A 24,445-nucleotide genomic window follows, 5' to 3' on the forward strand; every position below is an offset into this window, starting at 1 on the left:
ATACCATACTAAGTTATCTCTGTTCTTCGTGTTAAATTCAAAAGTGATACCAATCAAATTGCAGCCTGGCATTGTGAAGATGTCACAATAAATAATTACTCGTTAACAGTGCCGTAACTAGACAGGTGCAACAGGTGCACCCGCACGGGGCCCACTTGGAAGAGGAGCCCAAAATGCATGTATTTGTTTTATTACTTTCCCAAACCTAATTAATTAAGGGGCCTAAATGCAAATTCCCGCACAGGGCACAGGAATGGCTAGTTACGGCACTGCTCGTTAATATATCGGTGAACCAAAAGTAGGTAACAATAGGGTTTGTGTTAGGGTTATACTGTAACAATGCCACAATGGTGTACTGTATATTTAACTTGGTTATGATTAAGGTTGAAAAATTACATTAGAAATGCATTTCAAGAAATTAATACACAAAGATAATTGTACAAAAATGTTTGTCGAAGCGAAATGGTGAATTGTAGACTTCAAAGCTGTGTAAATTGTGGACAGCAGTTTGAGCACCTGCCTTGATAAAATTATATATGTAATAGCTTTCATAGAAGCCCGTAGCGCCCATATAAATTTAATGTTATTTTTACTAACAGAAAATAAAATTTTTAAACTGCTTTTTATTTATAAAGAAATGCTCTATGTATTTACTCTTTGTTTAAAAAACTAAATAAAGATACTTAAAGGAGTCCGCGAAGAGGTAAAAAAGGACCCGCTACATCCCGGGCCCCATAGACGTTCTGGAAGGCCCTATATATGGCTCCTTTCGTGTCAAGACTCCCGACACATATGGTCACACAGAATAATATAAAAATTAGTGATGTAATAATCTTTTATACTGCATTACAAATACTATACTTAGATTTTTGTATAACGTGCGTTTTACTATGATGTAAATGATATTCTATTAATCTATTAAATAAATTTTACAATTAAAAATTTCTGATAGAATTTATTTCCATTTAATGCATATTAGCGAAGTTCTTAGTATTCATTGAAAGTTCCGTTAATCCTTTATAGCTGTAATCTGAATATTTCTGTTTAGTGTAATTATTATGATACAGCATATAATATATTGATAAAACAGTTTCATTTAGTAAGTTAAAGTTCAGATTACAGATCTGTATTGTACAGTACTGTACATTCATTTCTTACAAATACTAATATCTTAACGCCATCTGTAGGTTAATACATAAACTAAATTGTATAAATGGCTTATCTCATTCTACAAATACATCGTTGTATTATAAAGACGTATTCAACACAGATTTTAGTGGAAATTTAAATGTAAGCTTCATAAGGACTGAGTTAATTTATTTGAACTTTATGTATGAAATTATCCAATCAATAATTTAAAAAGTCGAGTGGCGAAGTAATAGTATTAAATAATACTTTTTTAAGCAAGAAAACAGCATTAGATGCGTGGTTTCTTTTTACTGATTTATCACGATATTGCTTATATAATCTCTGTAATATCTAAACATACACTAGGTTCTAAATACAAGAAACATTGAAGAATTTTTCTAACGTACTGTTGATCAACAATAGGCCCCTACAAGTCTTACTTACGCATATTTCTACAACTAAAGTAATTTTAATAATTTCAATATCACTTTTCATTCATTATAGTCTACATTTATAATTCTATATATTCATAGCTGAGAATATTTAAATACTGTACTGTACTACTGTGACGAAATGAGAAAACAGCTGATCTCCTTAACCTCCAGTTCCGGCATTCGAACTGGAGATTAAAGAGATCAAGAAGGAATTCCGATAATTTTCGATATAATTTCTAAAATTTAGAAAAAAGTGCAAGTTTCATTAAGTCTGATCCCACTCGAGATATGACCTCTATCCCCATCTCCACTCTCCAAAATGTAAGAGCATCAATATCTCCTCTATTCCTGCTAAGTGTAAAAATTTTAGTCCAAAAGATCTCGAAATGTAAAACAAAGTACAGGCCAACACGAACTCTACAATACCTTTCCTCAGTTCTATAACAGCCGGGAAAATAATTTATATCTAATACAGTAGAGTGTCGAAAACTCGGCACTCAATAACCCGGCAGTCCGGATAACTCGGCCACACCCTGGAAGGGGAAAAAAATCCTTAGTTAATTAATTTTCATTATAGACAGCTTTATGCCTCATAAAGTATTTTTCTGAGGTCTGTCTTATCAAGTAAATTACTGTACACAGTGTATTCATTAATTTTCATTTTCATGTAGTAAAGGCTCTATGCCTTCATAAAGGACGTACTTTTCCTTTGTTTAAGGGTATTTGGGCAGTTTATTCTCTGTTGTATTCGCAAGTAAACAATACATACAAGTACAGTATAGTATTTTCTGAGGAAACACTCATACTTATTTTTTTTAACCCCATTCCCGATAACCCGGCATTTTCACAAACTCTGCCACCTTTCGGTCCACATTAGGCCGAGTTTTTCGAGACTCTACTGTATTTATATTCTTATGAAAAGCATTTTATTTTTTTTTTCAAAAGTTCCATAAAATAATTCCGAAAATGTAAAACTATATTTATTGACTCCTAATTAAATAATTATCAATACAGTAAATTGCAATCATTAAAATCAAAATATTAAAAAATGGTATAAGCCTACCATTTTTTCTTGCATTTAAACAGAAACAAGATAAATATTATTTTAAAAAGAAATTATATTAATCTAAACAAAATGAAGTCAAAAATTGTATACTGTGTGAACATTCCTTAAATGAAATTTAATAAAAATGTGTTCAATGAAAGAAGAAAATGCCTAAGAAGAAGGTGGTAGAGAATGCAGCAGTAGCAGAAAGAAAAAAAAATAAAATGAATTAGTGGATAGATAAATCTGTGTAGAATTAAATACTTTTCTTTCATTGATAAAATTAGATAATATAATTTAGAAATAAAATTTAAAAGAAAAATTCTTTCCAGATATTTTTTACTTGAAATATCATTAGAACACTTTGCTCATAAATTAGGAATAAAGTCACTGCCAGCCTACAAAAGGGTTAATCTTGTATTATATAATGTTAGCATTACATAGAGTTAGTAACCACTATTAAAAATTAATTTAATGATAACTGAATGAGCAAACCAATTTGGAACGAGAAAAATATTTTAATGAAAATGAAAGTTTTGTGTGAACAATATCAAGTCAGGATGATGCTGCTGAACATCATCCTGACTTGATATCATGTATCAGCATGTATAAGCATGTATCAGGGCGCCTCGCTCAATTGAGACGTGTTCTAATAATTAATTAAAAAATATAAAGTTAATCGTAGGATACCATTTATAAATTTGCAACGAGTATTACTCCTGTCCATTAATTGCGTGTACGGTTTTTGAGCTACTTTTATTCTATATCTCCTTTAAAAACGTTAAAAACGTTTCAGAGATACTATCCTGGCCATTATATTCATTAAACATTTGTTAATTAATAGACTTTGTTAATTTGCAGTATCAGTGAAACTTTCTTAACGTTTTTTACATATCGAGGAAGATAAATAGCCTCAAATAAAATATCGACTCTGCAGTTGACTTGTGTTCCTGAGGTGTTGAAAAAGGGTAGGATATGAAGACATTTATTGCTTCTTCTATTGATAGTTGTGAATATTTTATGTAGAATAAATCTTGCTAAATAAAAAAAGGGAAAATATTTATGTGACCCATTTGCCAAACAATATTTTTTTATCTTGTTTCGCTGAGGAATACTGTAGACCAAATCCACACTACATTAGAAGGGACAATGGCTAAGTCGTATGGCATCCGTCTCATAAACTGAAAATCCAGGGTTTAAATTAATAAGAATTTATCCTATTAGGCATTGCCTGAGTTTCTTATTTGCTGATTCTCTAGCTATATGTTTAAAAACTTTTCTTCTTTTTAATACTTTCGGAGCGAAAAGAGATTCCAACATGTTACTTTTTCTCTACGATGGAATAGGTTGAGTGATGAATGATTTGACCCTATATATTTCAAACCAATATATGAAAAATTCTGAATATATATAATGGATTCAAATTCAGCTTTAAAAATGAAAGTATTCACTCGATCATTTATCCGATTTCGAGTTGAAGTTCCCCTAAGAAAAATTTGTTATATCTCTATCGTAATCCATATCAAACATACAAAAGTTATTTCATGTAAAGGATTGTCTTCTCTAACGTTATTATATGTTATATTAGACATTTAAAGCTACACATTTAGACACAAAAGACAGTTAATTTTTGTTTAAAAAGCAATTGATATAATGTTCAAGAAAATTTAAAGTAGCTAAAATCTTATTTTTTGAAAGCTATTTTAAAGACAGGTGTCTATAAAAATAGTAATTTGCTATGCAGCAAGGGCTCTTCCTACTTTATTTCTGATAAAATCATATTCTTCTTAAAGTATATTTAATTTTTAGGCGCGATCTATTAAACTAATTAATATGTATAAATCAGCTGATTGATTGAATCTTCTAAAAAATAAAATAAGTAAAACAAATAACCAAAATCTAGAATGTGAAATAAATTTGAATTATACGCCAAAACCACGCAGAGTAATTTTGATTTCAAAATTAAAAGATGTAGACCAATCAAATAGAATTAATTTTTGTAGTGATTATGGGACAGAATGGTTGATTTTTTTATATATTAGATTCGTCAACTAATTGTAATATTTTGAAATATAGATCTGACGAAATACACGCTATAGACACTAGAGCAGTGTTTCCCAACCTTTTTTGTGCTATGCCCCACCTAAGCCTTTCTAAAATTCTCATGCCCCCCTAACATATACAGTGGCTATACCAGGCATGGCCAACATACGGCCTGTCTAATTAATTTATGTGGCCCGCGATTAATCTTTCAATATTACAACTCATTTTCAAATTGCCCCCTTAACAATCGAATTGCCCCCTTGTGGGGCGTGGGCCCCACGTTGGGAAACACTGCACTAGAGTAAGTCTTAAAAAGACGAAACAAATACTCTTTGATAAAGAACTGTTGACGGAAATAAATTTTATTCTGCATGATATAATATTGAGATAAGAATATACTCACATTAGAACAGGAGTCCATGAATTCATCGATAGTCACCACTCCGTCTCGATTTAGGTCTAATTTCTATCAAAAAGAAAAAAAAAATTGCCTCGTTAGAATTGAAAACAGAAGTAACAGCATTTCCTCAATTGAATTTTTTTCAAATTATTCCAAGTTACTTTTCTTCTTTAAAATATATAGGCCTATATATAGTAGTAAAGGCTCTATGCCTTCATAAAGGACGTACTTTTCCTTTGTTTAAGGGTATTTGGGCAGTTTATTCTCTGTTGTATTCGCAAGTAAACAATACATACAAGTACAGTATAGTATTTTCTGAGGAAACACTCATACTTATTTTTTTTAACCCCATTCCCGATAACCCGGCATTTTCACAAACTCTGCCACCTTTCGGTCCACATTAGGCCGAGTTTTTCGAGACTCTACTGTATTTATATTCTTATGAAAAGCATTTTATTTTTTTTTCAAAAGTTCCATAAAATAATTCCGAAAATGTAAAACTATATTTATTGACTCCTAATTAAATAATTATTAATACAGTAAATAGCAATCATTAAAATCAAAATATTAAAAAATGGTATAAGCCTACCATTTTTTCTTGCATTTAAACAGAAACAAGATAAATATTATTTTAAAAAGAAATTATATTAATCTAAACAAAATGAAGTCAAAAATTGTATACTGTGTGAACATTCCTTAAATGAAATTTAATAAAAATGTGTTCAATGAAAGAAGAAAATGCCTAAGAAGAAGGTGGTAGAGAATGCAGCAGTAGCAGAAAGAAAAAAAAATAAAATGAATTAGTGGATAGATAAATCTGTGTAGAATTAAATACTTTTCTTTCATTGATAAAATTAGATAATATAATTTAGAAATAAAATTTAAAAGAAAAATTCTTTCCAGATATTTTTTACTTGAAATATCATTAGAACACTTTGCTCATAAATTAGGAATAAAGTCACTGCCAGCCTACAAAAGGGTTAATCTTGTATTATATAATGTTAGCATTACATAGAGTTAGTAACCACTATTAAAAATTAATTTAATGATAACTGAATGAGCAAACCAATTTGGAACGAGAAAAATATTTTAATGAAAATGAAAGTTTTGTGTGAACAATATCAAGTCAGGATGATGCTCCTGAACATCATCCTGACTTGATATCATGTATCAGCATGTATAAGCATGTATCAGGGCGCCTCGCTCAATTGAGACGTGTTCTAATAATTAATTAAAAAATATAAAGTTAATCGTAGGATACCATTTATAAATTTGCAACGAGTATTACTCCTGTCCATTAATTGCGTGTACGGTTTTTGAGCTACTTTTATTCTATATCTCCTTTAAAAACGTTAAAAACGTTTCAGAGATACTATCCTGGCCATTATATTCATTAAACATTTGTTAATTAATAGACTTTGTTAATTTGCAGTATCAGTGAAACTTTCTTAACGTTTTTTACATATCGAGGAAGATAAATAGCCTCAAATAAAATATCGACTCTGCAGTTGACTTGTGTTCCTGAGGTGTTGAAAAAGGGTAGGATATGAAGACATTTATTGCTTCTTCTATTGATAGTTGTGAATATTTTATGTAGAATAAATCTTGCTAAATAAAAAAAGGGAAAATATTTATGTGACCCATTTGCCAAACAATATTTTTTTATCTTGTTTCGCTGAGGAATACTGTAGACCAAATCCACACTACATTAGAAGGGACAATGGCTAAGTCGTATGGCATCCGTCTCATAAACTGAAAATCCAGGGTTTAAATTAATAAGAATTTATCCTATTAGGCATTGCCTGAGTTTCTTATTTGCTGATTCTCTAGCTATATGTTTAAAAACTTTTCTTCTTTTTAATACTTTCNAAATACAAGGTTTTATAGTCTCATAGTTACATAGATAAATTTCTCAGACTGTCTCATACATATCTTAATTTAAAATAATACATTCCCTCACAGTCCGACAAATAGAACAAATAAGAAATTTTTCCCTATAAGAGAAAATCTGCTACATGTTCTCTTTCTTTTTCTTTCCCTTCTATTTTCCGTCGATTGAACGGTCTACAAAGGAAAATATATAAGACGACGGTGGATCTACTTTCGGATAAAAGTATTTTCGAGTCGATTCTTGACTTGACATTAGATTTAATATCAGATCCATGATTTGCTTCTACCCCTATCCATCGTGTTTTTCAAATAGAGTTTTTAAATCACTACAAACGACCTTCTCTGATACAGATGAATTGCGCGTATAAACAAAAGAAAAACGAAAACGTTACTCACCGTAAAAGTGATGGATCCGGTGTGATCATGATCGAAAGTATTGAATACGTAGTGGGCATACTGGGTGATATCCGCTCCGCGAGGGAAGAATTGTGCGTAGATGCCTTTGAAAGCGTCTTCCCTCACCATGCCCGAAGGACACTCCTGTAAACAAAAGGCCAGATTAAAGTTTTTCTTTTCAGAACAAATTCGGCAACTTTAAAAGAACAAGTTGTCTTAGTTGAGATAGACACCGACCGTTCCCCTTTTGAATACTTATCAGAGATCTTCGAAACAGAAACACTCGGCGTCAAAACTCGGTGATTTCGAATCGGCCCGATGATGCAAATGATCAAATTAAAAAAGCAAAAAATGAAGTTGGAAAAGCTGCATAACTAAAATGAAAAGAATTCTTCGATTTAATTTTATTTTCATTCAAGTGTTTGTAGTATCGAAATCCTTTGATAAATTAGCTTAATATCCGACAATGGATTCGTTCTATTTTTCATCATATTATTTTCTAATGATTTTTGTAATTCGTTCTCCTGTAATGACATTTAGGCACGTGTCTTTTAAAATTTTAACCTCATTTAAATGTATCAATACCAACCAAATCATCACACAAACAAGTTTTTGTGAAAAATGCATCCTCATAGGCCGTTTCAATTATTTGTACTTCTTTAAATTATTATTCTTTCAGTATATTATTACAAACCTAGCAAAATTTGTTATTTTCCGAAAAGGTATCTAATCTTTGAACACTTAACAATTCCCTAACCCCCAATTTATGATAAGGAAAATATTATGGTTATAAAAGAGTCAAAAGCGAAAAATAAAACTGAAAATCACCAGTTTAATTGATTGAAAGATAGAAAAATAGAAAAGTATTTTCATGAATTTCATAAATTGCGAATGAACAAAATTATGACGTTACATGGAACTGCAAAGCGATCATTTCAATATGAGCGATTTAAAAAGAAGCATACATATTCTAGAATCATTTATATAAAAATATCGTAAATACGTCTTAACCTATGATAAATCGAATACATTACGCATTTATTATTATTTTTTTTTTACTGAAAATAAAATATTTTGATCATGATTTCACAGAAATTTCTTCTACATAATGGATTCCTGATAATTTTCCTATTAATTATAATTTCCCTATTAATTATAATTTCGTGAAGCTATCCTAACGTAAGCTATCGTATCTTATATAAATATTATAGTATCGAGTCGATCCTGGCAAAGTATTAATGGTCATAATCTACAAAATTTGAGTGGATTGCAAAGAATTGGCGTACTTTGCCATATATTAAAGTACAGTACATATCGTAACCTTTCTTCTAATAATTCTGAGATAAATTCTTTAAATAATACAGATCTATCATAAAATGTTTACTCTTAAAATCTATTTAAAGGATCGTCAGAAATAGTAATAAAACTGAATAGATATGCCTCTCAAATTGGTGTAAAATTATTCGAAAAACATGCTGATATTTAAAAAAATCTAAAGAATTTGTGAGTAACCTTCGGGTTTTCGCAACGTAATTTTATTTTCCCATTTTCTGTCTTGAGCCATTATGCAATTCTAATTAAACTAGAATTCGTGACGAAAAACATTCAAACTAAACTTGACCAGTGAAAATATGAGAATAAACTATATATTACTAGTTTGCATATCATTAGCATATGTTATTTTCGTACTGTACGAAGGATACTGGAGTACGTTGGTACTCGCTTAAAGCTTGTTAAAAAAAATTGTATACGACTCGCCGGAAACCTACGAAGTTTCCTTGTGACCTGTACCCAGAAAACACATGTTATCACTGAGCATACAATAACTTGCTTTTAAACTTGGGACAATTATGTATATAATAAAATTATAAATATGATTACAGGCAATTGAGAAAACAATAGTATGTCTAAGAACGTAATGTATCTCGACCAATAAAAAAGCCAACTTACGAGTGGCCGGAATGATACAGTAATAGTCTTTCATATAAGTAACTAGTCAGCATGTGTCATCTTAAATGATTCTCATATTTCAAGATCAAATATTGATGCGATTTGTAAACGAAAACCACCAACTTGACATCAGGGAAAGAGACGAAGCTAATGGACAGTGACAGAAAATCCTGCCAAGTAATCCTCTTTAAATACTAGTTATCATTAATGCAATGTGCACATTCAGACTTTGAAATGATGAGTCACAACTCCCGACTCCGAGTTTGGAGAATTAAAAAAATCTAGAAGTGAAAATTGCATCGCATAATCATCGGGGCGCCATTTTCTGATCGATATTAACAATACTCGCATTGTGAAAGAACATTATAAATCGTTTTGCTTATTTTTTCAATAGTCAATTCAATCGACATAATTTAGAAAAACGATAAATATATGGCTACATTGTTATTATTTATTATAATTTAATAAAATAGATTAATGAAAATAGGTTAATTTCTGATAGAAAACTCCCAGGTTTTTATATTATGTAAATATACAAAATGTAATAACTTTAAATCTTAATTTCGATTTTAAAAATCAAAATTATCATAATTGCATTAAAAGTTTTGAATTTTTTAAAATACAATTGAACAGAATAGTATTGGATTTAGGTATGGCACTGTACATCGGGTTTCTAAGGGTTTTCTGGTAAAGGGCCCTTCTCCCTTTACCAGATAATAAATTTAAAAGCGTAAGGCTCAAAGTTTTGTGCATAAATTCGCACTAGAGCAGGGCCATAACACTGTCCGGCATTATGATTACTTACAACAAAGTTAGTTCTTTGTAGCCTATAATAATTTCTCTACATATAGTCCCCATATAGTAAGGATGGAAAATGCAAGACGTCCTGAGGTATCACCTGTTCAAATTTTAAACTTTTGTTTTTAGTTGAACTATTTTTCATTGGTTTTAAAGGAAGTTTTTAATTTTGACGACAATTAGCCTACAAAGAATGGTCTGTCGTCAAAAGTGTATTCCGGAAGTTTGAAATTGAGAAAACTATAGAATAAAGGGCGATTCATACTTCAACAGACAGTCTTCAAAACTTAATTTTTAATTTCTTAAATTTTAAACATATAACCAATTTCTTATATATTTATTTAGATTACAGTAACATTAAATACAATTAGCTATTCCATCCAGTTTTGATATAGTTTCTAACTGCTTTATTTTTTCTCTCATTTTTTTAAGTCTTTCAATCTAACGGGCGTTAATTACGGCCGGATGGTGAGGATTTAACTCAAACTCGATTTACTAAGAGCTGCAGACATGTCCCTTATTTGCTTTGGTCTTCCGACCGTCTCCAGAACCCGTCGAGAGGGGAACTGGGATTTTTCCTTGGGATCGAAGAAAATTAAGGGTCCGAAGCTGTTCCTACTCCTATAAAATTTTACTAACAGAAAATAAAATCTCTAAGACAACTTTTTATTAATAAAATAAACATTTTACGTATTTTATTTGTTCAAAAACACTGCTAAAGGCGCTCGGTAAGCGGCAAAAGAAGCCCCATACAAGCTCTCGACAGCCCTGTAAATGTAGAGTGGCAAACAATTTCGCCACGTTTGCAGCGGCGTAACTAAGGGGAACGAAGGGGGCGTGTGCCCCGGGCTCCAACCTGGGGCGCAAAATAAACTCGTAGAACAATTAAAGTCTGTAGAATTTTTTGTAATTAATGTTGAATCAGAGGAACCGGGTATGGAGTTTGCCTGGGGCTCCAAAACTATTCGGCAAGGCTCTGCTCGTTTGATACTCGATTTGAACAACTACAGGCCTATAAACACAACAAAAAATAAAAAAGTAATAATAATAATTGCCTAATTTTAAAATAAAGTTTATATATGAGATTGATATTATCTCTTCAATTATCTCTGACTAAAAACAAAGGACATTAAACGTTAAATGGACTAATGAAAATTTATTGTTGGCGTAGAGTACGTGTATGAAAAAATTATTGTTATTCGAGAAAGTTGAGACAGACCTCTTGTATATCATTCCATCTAGAATTCCAAGCATGTTTATTTAATAATTTAAAATTACGTAGAGACAATATGACGAGTGTCTTGGAGTATCATGCTATCTGTACTTAACTTTTATGATTTGTTCCCGGATCTTCGAATATTTCGGCTGAATTCAATACCTATTTAGACGTCCTAGACCAATCACGTTTCACTTATATTTGTTCTGTAAGAATATCTGTACTTCTGTTAACTGGTAGCTATCCATATGAAAGTGTTCTATTGTAACGGACAGATTTACAGATAAAAAATGTCCAGAAAAATAAGGTAAAAGGTTTATATCTCATTGCAGTAAAACCTTATAAAAGTCTTTAGAATAAATTGCTTTCATGAAACGAGAGAATATCAGAAAAATAAAATAAAATTTGTTACTTCTTTGAAAGTAACAAATCTTTGAAAGAATAATAAAATATTTCAGTCGACGTATAAGAAAAGTTGGTGAAAAACATTCCAAGAAGTAGCGGAATTATAATGAGGATTAAAGATTTTAGAATTATTTGCTAGATTTTAATAAATAAAAATTGTATATAACTTAACAAATGTTCAGATGTTAATATATTTTATTAATTATTACAATCAATATTTATATAGTGTATAAGTTTGTTTATAATTTTGGACAAGAAATAATGAATAAATGAATATTAAATACATTTAGAGACCTAATGATCACTAACATTCTTCCATTTTTCTATGAGATCATACTGTAGAAAAAAAGCATATAAAAAGACAAACAGTAATTTAAGCATTTTATAATAATAATAACCTCAATAGATTATTTAGTTTTTTTCTAATATCAGTAAATCATTTTCACTTTTTATTTTGTAGATCATGAAAATCATGTGGCCACTGTGATGAAAAATTTTAATTAATATCATATTTGAGAGATAAATAAACTTAAATGTGATCAAAACCAGATTTATTTAAATTCTGATTAAAATTTCCCTTTTCTCTAACTAGTAACGAATAGTTTAATATATCTGTTTTCATGTAGAGATATCTTAGCTTTTAAGATCTATCATTGCCATTTCATTATGGAGAACCGAAATATATCTAAAACTTATAAGCATATACTCTCTAACTTTATCAAATACCAAGATACTCTAAATTAGAGTAATCTAACTTTCTTGCTAATTATCTAAACCTTTCCTCTTCTAAATACTAATCAGATAGCGATAAAATTAGGCAACGGAGAGAATCGATTTTTTATTTATAAACCATGTTACGAGTATCTCGAGAATTGATAATTCAAGTATCACATTTTTTTTTACAATTAGAATGAGATATTTTTTATCTTATTTTATAATAAAATTTTCTTTATTCTGTTCCAAATGTGTTTTTATCATTTCTCATTAAATATTGTTTATCCTTATATTCATCTTATTTTCTCATTAGATGTATTTCATTGCAATACTGTATAGCCTTTGATTCTCAGCCGGATGGTCGAGGTAACTAAAACGTGTATCTGTCGCAGCATTGAGGAACTCGAATTCGAGCCTCAATCAAATTTTCATATATATTATTTTTATTCTATCTCAAATATATAAGATCCTACGCCTCGGTATCTCCAAATCTTATCGAAGACTTGCCTAAACAGGCTTGGTATAAAGACCTACTTGATACCCACGTATACTAGCGCAATTTGCACTTCCAATAAGTCGATTATATTTAAGAGGGGTCAAGAGGAAGAATGCTCGTCCTATCTCAACGCAAAGAATGAGATAAGCAAAGAAAACTAAACTGTATATATTTTTTTCCATTCAACTACTGTATAATACAGATTGTCTAAAAAAATCTTAAGTAAACTATATAAATAAAGACGAGAAAAAATTATCGCAAAATCGTTATTTTTCCTATATTAATTAGCTCATAACTGCATTATTTCTTCTACACAAAAATCAATACTTATATAATTGCTTAGCGTTATAAATGAATTGAAATTTTATTATCGTTTGCTTCTTATAATTTCTCAAATTCCACTTGTTAATTCTTGTTAAGAGTTACGAGTGTTACTGCTGTTCACTGCCAACACTTGAATTACAGGTCTTTGCAGGTGGTTTTTCTTATTGAAAATGCTGTTTTTTAACGCTTATATTTCAATTGCTTCAGGCTTTAATCCTGACGAAACAGTACTGTATATTATAAAAATATTCTGTAAAAAAATGGACATTATTTGGTTTCGTAGCCACCACTGACTGTTCCTGTAGCGTTTTTGAGTACGTTTTATTTGTTTTTTGGCCATTCTTCTAAAGTTTATAAATTGTTTATTACCATAGTCTGTTTATCTCATTACAGAAATTTACTTTATCATTAGAGTAAAAATAATTTTTTACGATTACTAGACTATATTTTATTTTTAAATCGATTCATTCATTCCTGACCTATAGAAATAGGGTAGAAATAAAATTTCATCAGCCCCTTCTGTCTGTCGAGAGAGTTTTTACTCTATCTTCATCTAGTGCATTTGTCCATTTGTAATTATAAATTATCTATTAGTAATAGTTCTTTTCTAAGTGTATGTAATCTATTCCATTTTCTTCTCTCCTTTGATCTCCAATTCAGACCAGTTCTGGGAGTGTTAAATCAGACATGTAAAGCACATGACCGCCATATTTCCATTTTTTAAATTTAATTTACTTTCTATTGTCGAATACGTATTCGTATTCGACTGCTTCTTTCTCTCACCTCTTCTTCTGTCATATAATTGTGCCATTTTATATTTAAAATTCTCCGAAGACATTTACTTTCAAATCTTCTTATCTTATCATCAGTTTCTTTTAAATTTCTTAACCGCGTAGAAGATAAAAACTATTAAAAAATTGAATACTTTTAATTTTATTTTTGAATCTAGAGCTGAATAATCCCAAATTCTATTCATTCCTTTAAAAGCTGCACTTTTGTCTATTATATTATAAATTCCACTTCTAATATCCTCATGGTTACTTAACAAAGTCTCTAGATAATTAAAGTTCATATGTTTAATTATATAATTGTTAACAGTGATTAGGAAATCGGTGTTATTGTGAGTCTCCATAATCTTAGTTTTTATATAGTTAATTTTCAGCCTACTAAAAAAATAACTGTAATATTTATATTTAAATAAATTGAAGACAATATTTCAAAACTTTTTAAGATATAAATTTTATAACTTTCAAAATTTAAAGAAAAAAAATTTAAATAGCCAAAATATATAAAATAATATACAATAGTTGTGTTGTTCAGTTTTATTTATTTATTAAAACTGTTTATGGAAAATTGTTTAACTAATTGTTAATCCTTTAAAAGTTCAAAATTTTCAATAAAATTAAAAATCCAACAACGAGTTGCTTAACTTTCTCGGCAACATTTAAAATTTTTGTGGCGCCATCTGTTATCATATTTTATTTTTAAACTTTTTATATTTTTAACTATTATAAAACAGCAAAAAGCTTAATTTTGAGGGTAGGGATGAGTTTTATGAGATGTTAAATGCTAAATAACGAGTAAAATCGTCATTAAGTCCGACCCTACTGGGGTCGGACTTAAATACACATGACCCCCATTATCTCCCCACCCTGTCGACCTTTAACCACCGAAATTTAATAACATCAATCCCTCTAATAAGCAAAATTTCAGAAATTTTCGACAAAAAGCACAGGAGTTATTAAGCTTCAAAGAGGTTCAACAAAATCGTGCCCCCACACACTAACATTCATACATATATGGAAAAAAACCGAAATTTTTTGCATTTCTCGACGTTTTAAGGTCTCTTGAGTCCAAAGGTCTTGGAGGGCATTTTTTGACCGATTGCCATAGTTTCCCTCTTATATTATAACAGCCGGGAAAGTAATAATTGTGTGTTTAGTTATATAACACGTTATTCACGATTCAAATTTAAAAAATTTGAATTTAATGTCTTATGTTGTGTTAAAATTATACGTGTTTAATATTGAAATAAAATAAAATTAATTAACTAAAATATATTTTTAAATTTCATAATATAAACTCATTTTTAAAATGATTTTATAATAGATATAATGTTGGTCGAAACTTTTTTTATATTTAATAAAACAAAATTTTGGCAATATATCTTGGAAACTATTCAATTTGTTATTATTATTTTTTTAAATAGTTTTCTTAGCTTTTGCAATTAGAATCAAGCGTGTCGTTTAAATAAAAAGAATGTCATAAGCTCAATTTAATTTGAATGCATTTTGAGTTTTGAGCTAAACCTTTACATGTAACATTAACACAGCGTACGTCTTCTGAAGGACAGAGTTGAATGAAACGAGGCAAATATTTGAAAGTATCGACTACTAGAGGTTTAAAATTCGATCCATTGCAATTGACCGTTTAGCCAATACTTATAGCAAACTTTGAAGAAATCAATTTAATCAATAATAAGATTACGATACAAATGCTTTAACAAAAATTGCTATTGTTGTAAAATTTATACACGAAACATTATTTTATTAAAATCAATAAATAATACAGTAATAACGAATAAGTGTTAATATAGTGACAATTCTTAAGGAATGCTTAAGATTCAACGTATTCAAACTCAAATTGTTTCGTATAGTTTAATATAGTTTCAGAACTATACTAACACTTAAATTAGTCATCTGGTTAGGGGGCCCCTTGTACTATACAGTATTAACATGAAAAATGTAACTTTGGGAAAATATTTTCCTATAAAAGATGGATTTGGGCCCCCAGTTGATGGGGGAGCTAGCTAATTGGTGTTTTTGCCTATAAGACCACTCTCCACTGATCTTAAATGTACAGTACTTGATTTACTTGAAATTTATATCATTTGAAGTTTATTTCAGATTTACATTTATTCTAACTTCACGTTACAATTTATTATAAGACATCAACATTTTAAACAGAGAATGACAAAAAATTGTAAGTGTAAATAAGTTAGCTGGCAGTGTTACAAATTCGAATAATGCTGCATAATTGCGCAATATCAAAAATATGATTTAAAACATTTTTAATGACAATTTAAATCATTTTATTTATCGAATTTTTGAACCATAAAACTCCAAAACATCAATTCTTTTATTGACTTTCTCATTTTATATTATTAACAGTAAAATACATTTCGACTCTTTCCCACCTCTCCTCAGTTACTTTTATATATTATTAATTGTTTTGCCTCTTTATTTTTTTCTGAGATATTAAGATGTTCATCATCGTCAGAAAATTAACGAGAAGCCAGCTCCCAACAAACAAGAAAAAAAAAACTTATTTTCAAATAAATATACGCTGCTATTCACATTTAAAAAATGATGGTCAACTCTAACTTCAAACGAAATAAATGTATTTCCTTATAGAATATATTTAGAAATGATATTTCAAATTTTAGTAAAAGATAATTATTACATAACGAATATTTTATACACTTTATATATTGATTAGCACTTTTTTTCATATAAACGATCTGTTTTTTGTATGCAAATGTAACTATGAAGGAAAAATATATATTTATATATAGAAATATATGCAAACTAACAATATATAAATTAAAAGTTTAATCGTATCTATCACGTAAACTGACGACTGAGATAGTGCATTTGTCTTTCCAAATCATGTAAGGCATATTTATATCTTGAATAAACGTAAAATCGAATGAATTGTAGTAGTCTTTTTGTCTTTTTTGTTACACAGAGCAGAAGATAGGCGCCACAAAAGCTGCTATCTTTGGCTCACTTGTCTTTCGATAATCGAAAAACGATATGTCTACGACAATTTAAACGATCCTGAAAGTGTTAAATGCAGATTTGTATATCTGAAAATAATAATAAAAAAAGAGACAAACAAGTTTCACAAAAAAGAGAACAAACAATTCGGTTATTAATATGTTTCTCTGTTAATTATTTAATCGTTTTCTCTTTATAACCGAAACAGAAATGATTAAAACTGGATTAAAATGTTCTTGAAATAACAAGTAATAAAGACCTTCCTAATATTAAAGAAATATGTTAAATTATTCGCTGACAGTCGAGTATCAAATTACTTATTATCAGTCTTATTATCGAATAAGACGGTCGTCTCAGAAAGTCCTGTATTTATCTGCACTTTTTTCAGATTTTACGTTATTAAATTACTATTGAATTGAATTTAATTGTCGCGTTGAATTGTCATCAGTTACAATCGACTAAGTTTCGTGGTTAAAAAAAAAACTAAACATTGAATTAATAAAGACCCGATGGAGAAAACATCGAACTGGAACAGCGCGTTTTAATGAAATAAAAGAAGAACGTTATTAAAGAACCCGTTCATCGTTATCGAACTTGCGTAAGACATTTCCGAACAGAAATCGAACGCGAAAGTATTAGGAAGACAAACACTCACCTGTTTGAATCCGCGATACATGAGCTGAAGCTCCCTGCGGTCGAACTTGGTCAGTTGAATCAGGGTGTCGATGGCTTCCGGACGAAAGCGAATAGTCTGATTGTCCTCGTCTTCCATCTCGCTATCTGTGGAAGCAACGAAGTCAGTCCCGGTATCAACTTTGCTCTCCATTTTTGCTCATGCACGACAATCGCTTCTCTCTCCTTATCATCCCTCTTTTGTTCGAAAGGTCTTCTCGGAAGTCCCCGAGGAAAAGACGTCGACGACATCTTAAAACAAGATGATAAAATTTTGTTCTTTTGTCTACACGATGAGTTGCGCGTGGTGCATCTATATATTTTTTTTTCATTTTAACCACAATCTCATGCATAAAACAGGAAAGACCATTATTATTCGCCAACGCTAGACCCGAAATTTAATAAGAAGTAAAAGAATTTCGATTGAAAATAAATTTTCGTGATAATTGAAGTGAATGATTCGAGTTCAGTTTATAGAATGTTAAAGACTTCTGTTTTTTTAGGGAGATGAAAGAAATTTTTAAGGTTAATATTTGCAAAATTTCGAAACAAGGACATTTCCGTGGATAAAGTCCTTGATGGAATTTTATAGCAAAACGAATCTAATCTGTATGACTGCCTATATTAGATTATAATAACTTTTGTTAATAACGTCACGCATGATGTTATAAAAATGTAAGAAAACTTTCTATCCAGATGAAGAAACAGTTTGCTATTCTGAATCTGGCTGCTTAGAATGTGAGCACAGTTAAATCCATAAGATGACTTTTTTCTTTTCATTTTCTCTTTCCATCCTGTGAGCTGTAAGGGAATCTTTTCTCAGGCTATAAGATGACCTTAACAGCTAATAAAATTTTAATCTTCTGAAATTATAATTCACTAAAATTTGCTCAAATATCAGAAGACATAATTTAACAGTATTGATAATTTCTCAAATCACTCGGAATGAATAAATGATGATTAATTTAAGAACAATAAAATTGGATGTCAAGTAGACTATTTAATAATTACAATTAGAATTAAATCAGAATAAATACCAGACATAAATAAATGCCTTTAATGTAATTACATTAGAATTAATATTACTTTGAAGTAAATTATATAGAAATTGCATCATTAATTTAATACAATGACTTATGATTTATCTCATTGTCACTTGATCAAAGCAAATAATTCTTAAACGCAAAATTAGGAATAAATTTCTTATGTCATTAAATCTCTTTTTAAATATCACAAAAAATGATAATTTATTAAGTTGTTTTATCGTTTATAAAGAGTAACAATTCTATGATAAAAAGCCTTTGAAAATTATTCCGTTTCCATTTAACCCATTCTCTACGTGTACACTAAGAGGGGGGAGAGAAAGGTGGAGTCGGTCCTGAGCACGAATTTGCCGCGAATCCGGGTCTTTCGAGCGTCGTTCGCACTTCACCATCCGGGCGGCGTTTGTAAAATGTAAAATGTTAAGCTTAGTGAAATCTAACTGGACAAAGGACCTCTGGGCGGCCTAAAGAGGATAGATGAAGGCGAGAGAAGCGCCAGCAGAAAACAAAATGGATTACTCACCGTGAGAGGAGACAAACGAATCGATACTTCTTCTCCTTCGCTTCTTTGCTTGCTTTACTTTCCGGAACACTTGGCCGACTGAAAAGAAAGTGTTGTCAGTTGCCGAAATTTTTAAACTCGGAAATGTGTGCAAAGTTTTTCTACATCACTTAGTTATGTTAACCGGAACGTTCTGTGTGACTTAGAACTAAGAATAAGTTTTGGTACTAAATCTTCCAATCTGTTCAGGAACAACTTTTAGACAAATCTTCCAATAATTTCTTGCAGTATTATTGTATTATCCAAAATATTTTATATATAAATTATATCATTATGCATTTTAGAAGAATTACTGTTATGAGAAGCTGCCCCTGTCTCTTTGAAGAATCCGGTTTTCCATCTGTTCAAGAAGTTTGAAATTCGCCAATACCCTTTATTCATTCATATTAATTGTATTTCAGATCTAAATAAGCACACAATGGACAAAAACCAAAATCGGTGATGTAATTTACAAGAATTTGAAAGAAACCAATCCAATGCAATGAGCTTTTAAGCTTTTCTTTATTTTGTATGCCAAAATATTTTTACTTTCGGATAATTATAATTCAATGATAATCATGTACTGTACATTACGTTTTATTGTTGATTCTATTAAAGAACAGGAAATAGAATCAAGGTAGAAAAAGCGGTTCGACCGAAATTACTTCACTAAATATGAAAGTTAGCAAAGATGTTAGCGAATTAAAGTGTTACTGGAGAAAATCTAAATAGAAAGAAAAATGAAAAACTTACTTTTGGCCGCCCAATATTTCATGTTTTTGACCTCGCGACGACTCTCCTCGTCTTCTTTCCTTGACAGCTTGGAAGGCGAATCTGCGTGAAATTCCACAAGTTTCACATGTATTTTTCTTCTCGCATCGTGCCGTGAACCTCCAAACCGAAACGAAATTTGCTTGACCCGCCTGTCGACTTATTATTAATCTCATTATTATTATTATTAAAGTTTAAAGAACGGGGTCCAAATGGCCGAGACAGAATTTTTTCGATTGACAAAAGATGGCTGAACAGAGCTTTACAATTAATTAATTTATTGAAATTAAAAAAAACAATAAATATTTAGTTAGTTTTTTGGAAAGTTTTAAAAAACGAGAATAGATCTAAAAATTGTCTAAAGCAATATTATTGTCCCATCCCGGAATTATTCCTAAAATTTTGATTCCATTCTGAAATAGCGTTAATCATACTATTGGAACAGCCCAAATTAATCGTTGATTAATAGAGTCTAAACTCGAACAACTTGTTATCGTGATGTGGACATTGATTTATCGATTGGATGTAGTTTATTTATCTGACTTCGTACTAGGACTTTCATTAATTTACTAAATAATAATTAAAATGTCACACGTTTAGCATCAACTTGCAGATTTGTTTTTCATACTGTTAATCCGATTGGTCTATCCTGTCTAATTATTCATAACCATTCTTTTCTCCATTAACTTCTTTTGCACCCCAAAGTATTAAAAATAGTCATCTGGAAAAAATCAAAACCGAACTTTTTTTGTGATAAAATTTCATGACACCATTTAGATAATTATGATGTGAGATTAATAAATTTTCATTTAGCCTATACTACTTCCATTTTAGCATCAACCTGCTCTTGTGTTTCTTTATTGTGTTCTGATAATTCACCTTCTACATTTGTTTAAATGATAACGTTTAAAACTTTTAAATTTTCCTTTACATGTTATAGAAGTTATATCCCTAAAGATTTAAGTTTCTGTCTTTATATTTTTCTGCTAACAGCTCTGTGTTAAGTGTAAATGTCGCTTAAATAGAAACAAATTGACTTAAAGTTACATAAGTTAAAAATTATTTCAGTTAGGTTTTAATACCTAACTGAAATAATTATAAATAAGTAAATAAATAAATATATATATTTATTTACAAGGTTAAGGTAAATGGGGATTTTATTATATCAGACAACATAATAACAAGCAGAATAATAGCGTTTTCCAAAAAACATTCGTAAAAATAAAGTATAATTTTTTGCTAAATCATCATCTTACCTTTAGAGGTATGGGTTAGTTGGTAAACATATATGATAAGCCCCTACCAGAGTCTACTCTGTTATTTTTGACCAATTACAAGTTCTATTCATTATTCAAGTTTCTATAGTATTATATATAAGAAACAAAAGACGTCCACTAATCTTAAGATTTTCCAGGCTACAGTAAACATAAGAATGGGTAAAATATTTGATTTTTCACTTATTTTTACAGCAATTGTGCATACATAGAAAGCACAGCTTTCAACTACTACAATATACAATATTAATAGGAGGCGCTAGTTTTTAGTTTATACAGTAATTACACGTATTTACTATCTCACCCTCATTTACCCTATATTAATTATAATAATAACATTTTAATTTTATAATTATATAATTTTTATTATTATAAATTTCCATATTTTCACATTGACAATATCTTAAGAACTGCCCCAGAATATTAGGATTATATACAAAATTTATTATCGTAGATTAAGCTACGTATAAAAGCGTCTTTAAATTATTAGATAGTTTTTCTTAAAATATAAATTTTAACTATCATTTTCCTTCTATATTAATTGTTATCAATAAAACTTGAATTAATTCGAAGTATTTTATATTCATTAATATTATAAAAGAAGCTAAATTCATAATTAAATAATACGATAAAATTTTAATATTACTCAGACTCTATTCTGATTAATTTATATAAATTAATGTAATAAGATTTAAAATTAATGCGAAATCGCTTTAGTTTCTTAAAAATGCAACCATATTAATATAAATTCTGCATTAATGTGCATCATTAATCACAGTAATTCATTAGACTTATAAAAATTCAGAATTTATTCCATCTCATCTCCATATTCATCGGACTACTCTCACATTGCAAATTCGATTAAAAGAGCACATGTAAAGTATCATTTCTCTCATTTTTTCCACAATTTAAAACTGCAGAATAATATAAAATTTAAAAAATTATTATAAAAATATAACTTATATCGAGTAAAATAGAATAATTAAACAATTTTTTCGATACTTTTTGGAATTTTAGTTGTAAAATTATTATAGCTATAGCATCATTGATCATAAAAATGGGTGTAGTAGTAGTAGTTCATAAAACAAAGAAAGAATAAAGAAATAACTTATGACACTTCTCTTATATAAAAATGGTTATTAAAAGAAAGGAAAGTTACTGACAGTGATTTTTCTACTTTCAATGATATTTCATTCGACTCTGGTAATATAAGAAATGAAAGGCGAAAATGATATGTAAAAAGAATTTTAGAAAAGTTGAAAAGAAAAATTTTGTAAATCATATTAAAAATTTAGATAATTCAAAAAGAAATAAGAGAATATTAAATGAAACGATGAACTTTACTGACTGATTCGTAATAATTCGTGAATCACTAATAATGACAAAATATTATTGAACAATTGGTAGAAATTCTCAGAAAATACACTTTTTATCCGCATAAATTATTTAGATTCCTAATAAAGAGAATGTATGTGAAAACTTCTTTAATTATCCAAATACAATTAATTAATGAGAACATTTGAATGTCATACGTATGCTACAATATGAATAAGTTTATTTATTATGCAAATCAAGTTAAATTTATTACTATAAATTTTACGCAAGCAAAACACATAAAATTTGAAATTTCTTTCAGATTTAGGTCCTATACAAAATAAAAAAAATAAGTAGAAACGTTACAAATCATTTAATAAATAAGAATATTTTATAAGTCAATGACTAGTTCACAAATGTTAAATTTTATTTCAGTTGTTTTTCTTGTAGATTGTTCGTTTATTCGAGTATTGACGAATTCTATGATTTGATCGACTTCTTGGTGCCAGCAGGGCGGAGAAAGTTTCAAAAAATCGACAAAAATATTGAAAATCATTGGTTTATACTTTGCAAGAATAAAATCTCTATTTCTGGACAAGGAATATTGAAATGACTTTCGTTGTTATAAAATTTAAACTATTTAACCCCTTGACTCATTCTTAACCCATATTTTATACAAAACAATTATTATGTTCATTTACAATTTTAGTAAATTTTACCATTTGAGTGTCGAATATTCTAAATTATAAAACAAATTTTCATCAATTATTGTGCAATTAAACCAAATGCTTTTCGGCTAATTTTCATCAATAATCTGGCACGTGTATTGTATTTGTTTCATAAAATCCTGTATTTTCTTATTTTAAAAACAAATAACGAATGGTTATACTTGGTTTCAATTTCCATAATAAAGAATGCATTGATTGAGAATTTTGTGAAACTTTATAGAACGAATGAAATTACCGGATGAAATATTGCAATGAATCTTATCTACTGTAAAAAAAGAAATTTGTCAAAACAAGATTTAACTTTGAAATAACCGTTAAGACGTAATTATAATTTATCATTTTCTTTGGAATATCTTAACAAAATTTGATCCGTTTCTTGCAAAATTTCTTAGAAATAAGATAATCTCGAATAATTATTTTTCCGATAAAATCTGCGGTGAATTTCTAATTTTTATGTAAAAAATATTCAAATCAATATTTGTTAAGGAGATAAAAGAAATAAAATATTCCTCTCTATTAATTTATTTTATCATTAATATTATTTATATTAAACGATTTACATTAGTTAAATATAAATATTTTTTAACTTAAATATATTTTATACAAGTTTAAAAGATGTGTTTATTGCTTAATGTAATACGGAATAATATTCCCTGTTTGGCTGAGATTTTAGAAAACTGTAGACTTATAAATTCCCGCTGTCGTTCGTCCGTCTGTCTTAATCTCGAGAACAAAGTTAGATGAAATTCGAGACCACATATGGAAACCTTGGAGACACGAGGCCCCAATTAACTATATAAAAACTTCCTATACAAACCGGAATTTGCGTTATTTTAATTAAAATCTTTCCCTGGAAGGTATTAGTGATATGACTGGCACGACTGTATTGTTAAAGGAAAAGTGTGATTACCAGGGGCAAGTCACTACTAATTTGAGGTGGAGAGGATATATTTTAAATTAAAAATATGATTAGAAATTGCAGTCCAACATTCTGACAATGTCACAATAAATAATTGCTTGTTTTTAAAGAAAATAAGCATTTGGTAAATATGATAGACTCACATTAGCATCGCTATCTGTGAAA

At 29.3% G+C, this 24,445-nt stretch overlaps 1 protein-coding gene across 1 annotated transcript in view; it reads right to left on the reverse strand.

The window, feature by feature from the left end:
- LOC111628261 (Kv channel-interacting protein 1-like) overlaps positions 1 to 24,445 on the reverse strand; it is a 36,985-nt gene that overhangs the window by 3,681 nt on the left and 8,859 nt on the right. Inside the window, exons 3-7 of the mRNA XM_023372015.1 lie at positions 20,028 to 20,108; positions 19,257 to 19,334; positions 17,674 to 17,798; positions 7,271 to 7,480; positions 5,054 to 5,116 (exon numbers count right to left, since the gene is read on the reverse strand). Coding sequence (XP_023227783.1) covers positions 5,054 to 5,116; positions 7,271 to 7,480; positions 17,674 to 17,798; positions 19,257 to 19,334; positions 20,028 to 20,108 — 557 coding nt within the window. The remainder of the gene's footprint in view (positions 1 to 5,053; positions 5,117 to 7,270; positions 7,481 to 17,673; positions 17,799 to 19,256; positions 19,335 to 20,027; positions 20,109 to 24,445) is intronic.

The sequence above is a fragment of the Centruroides sculpturatus genome, unplaced genomic scaffold (assembly GCF_000671375.1).
Source record: "Centruroides sculpturatus isolate CEXI.00-Female unplaced genomic scaffold, Cexi_2.0 scaffold65, whole genome shotgun sequence".
NCBI lineage: Eukaryota > Metazoa > Arthropoda > Arachnida > Scorpiones > Buthidae > Centruroides > Centruroides sculpturatus.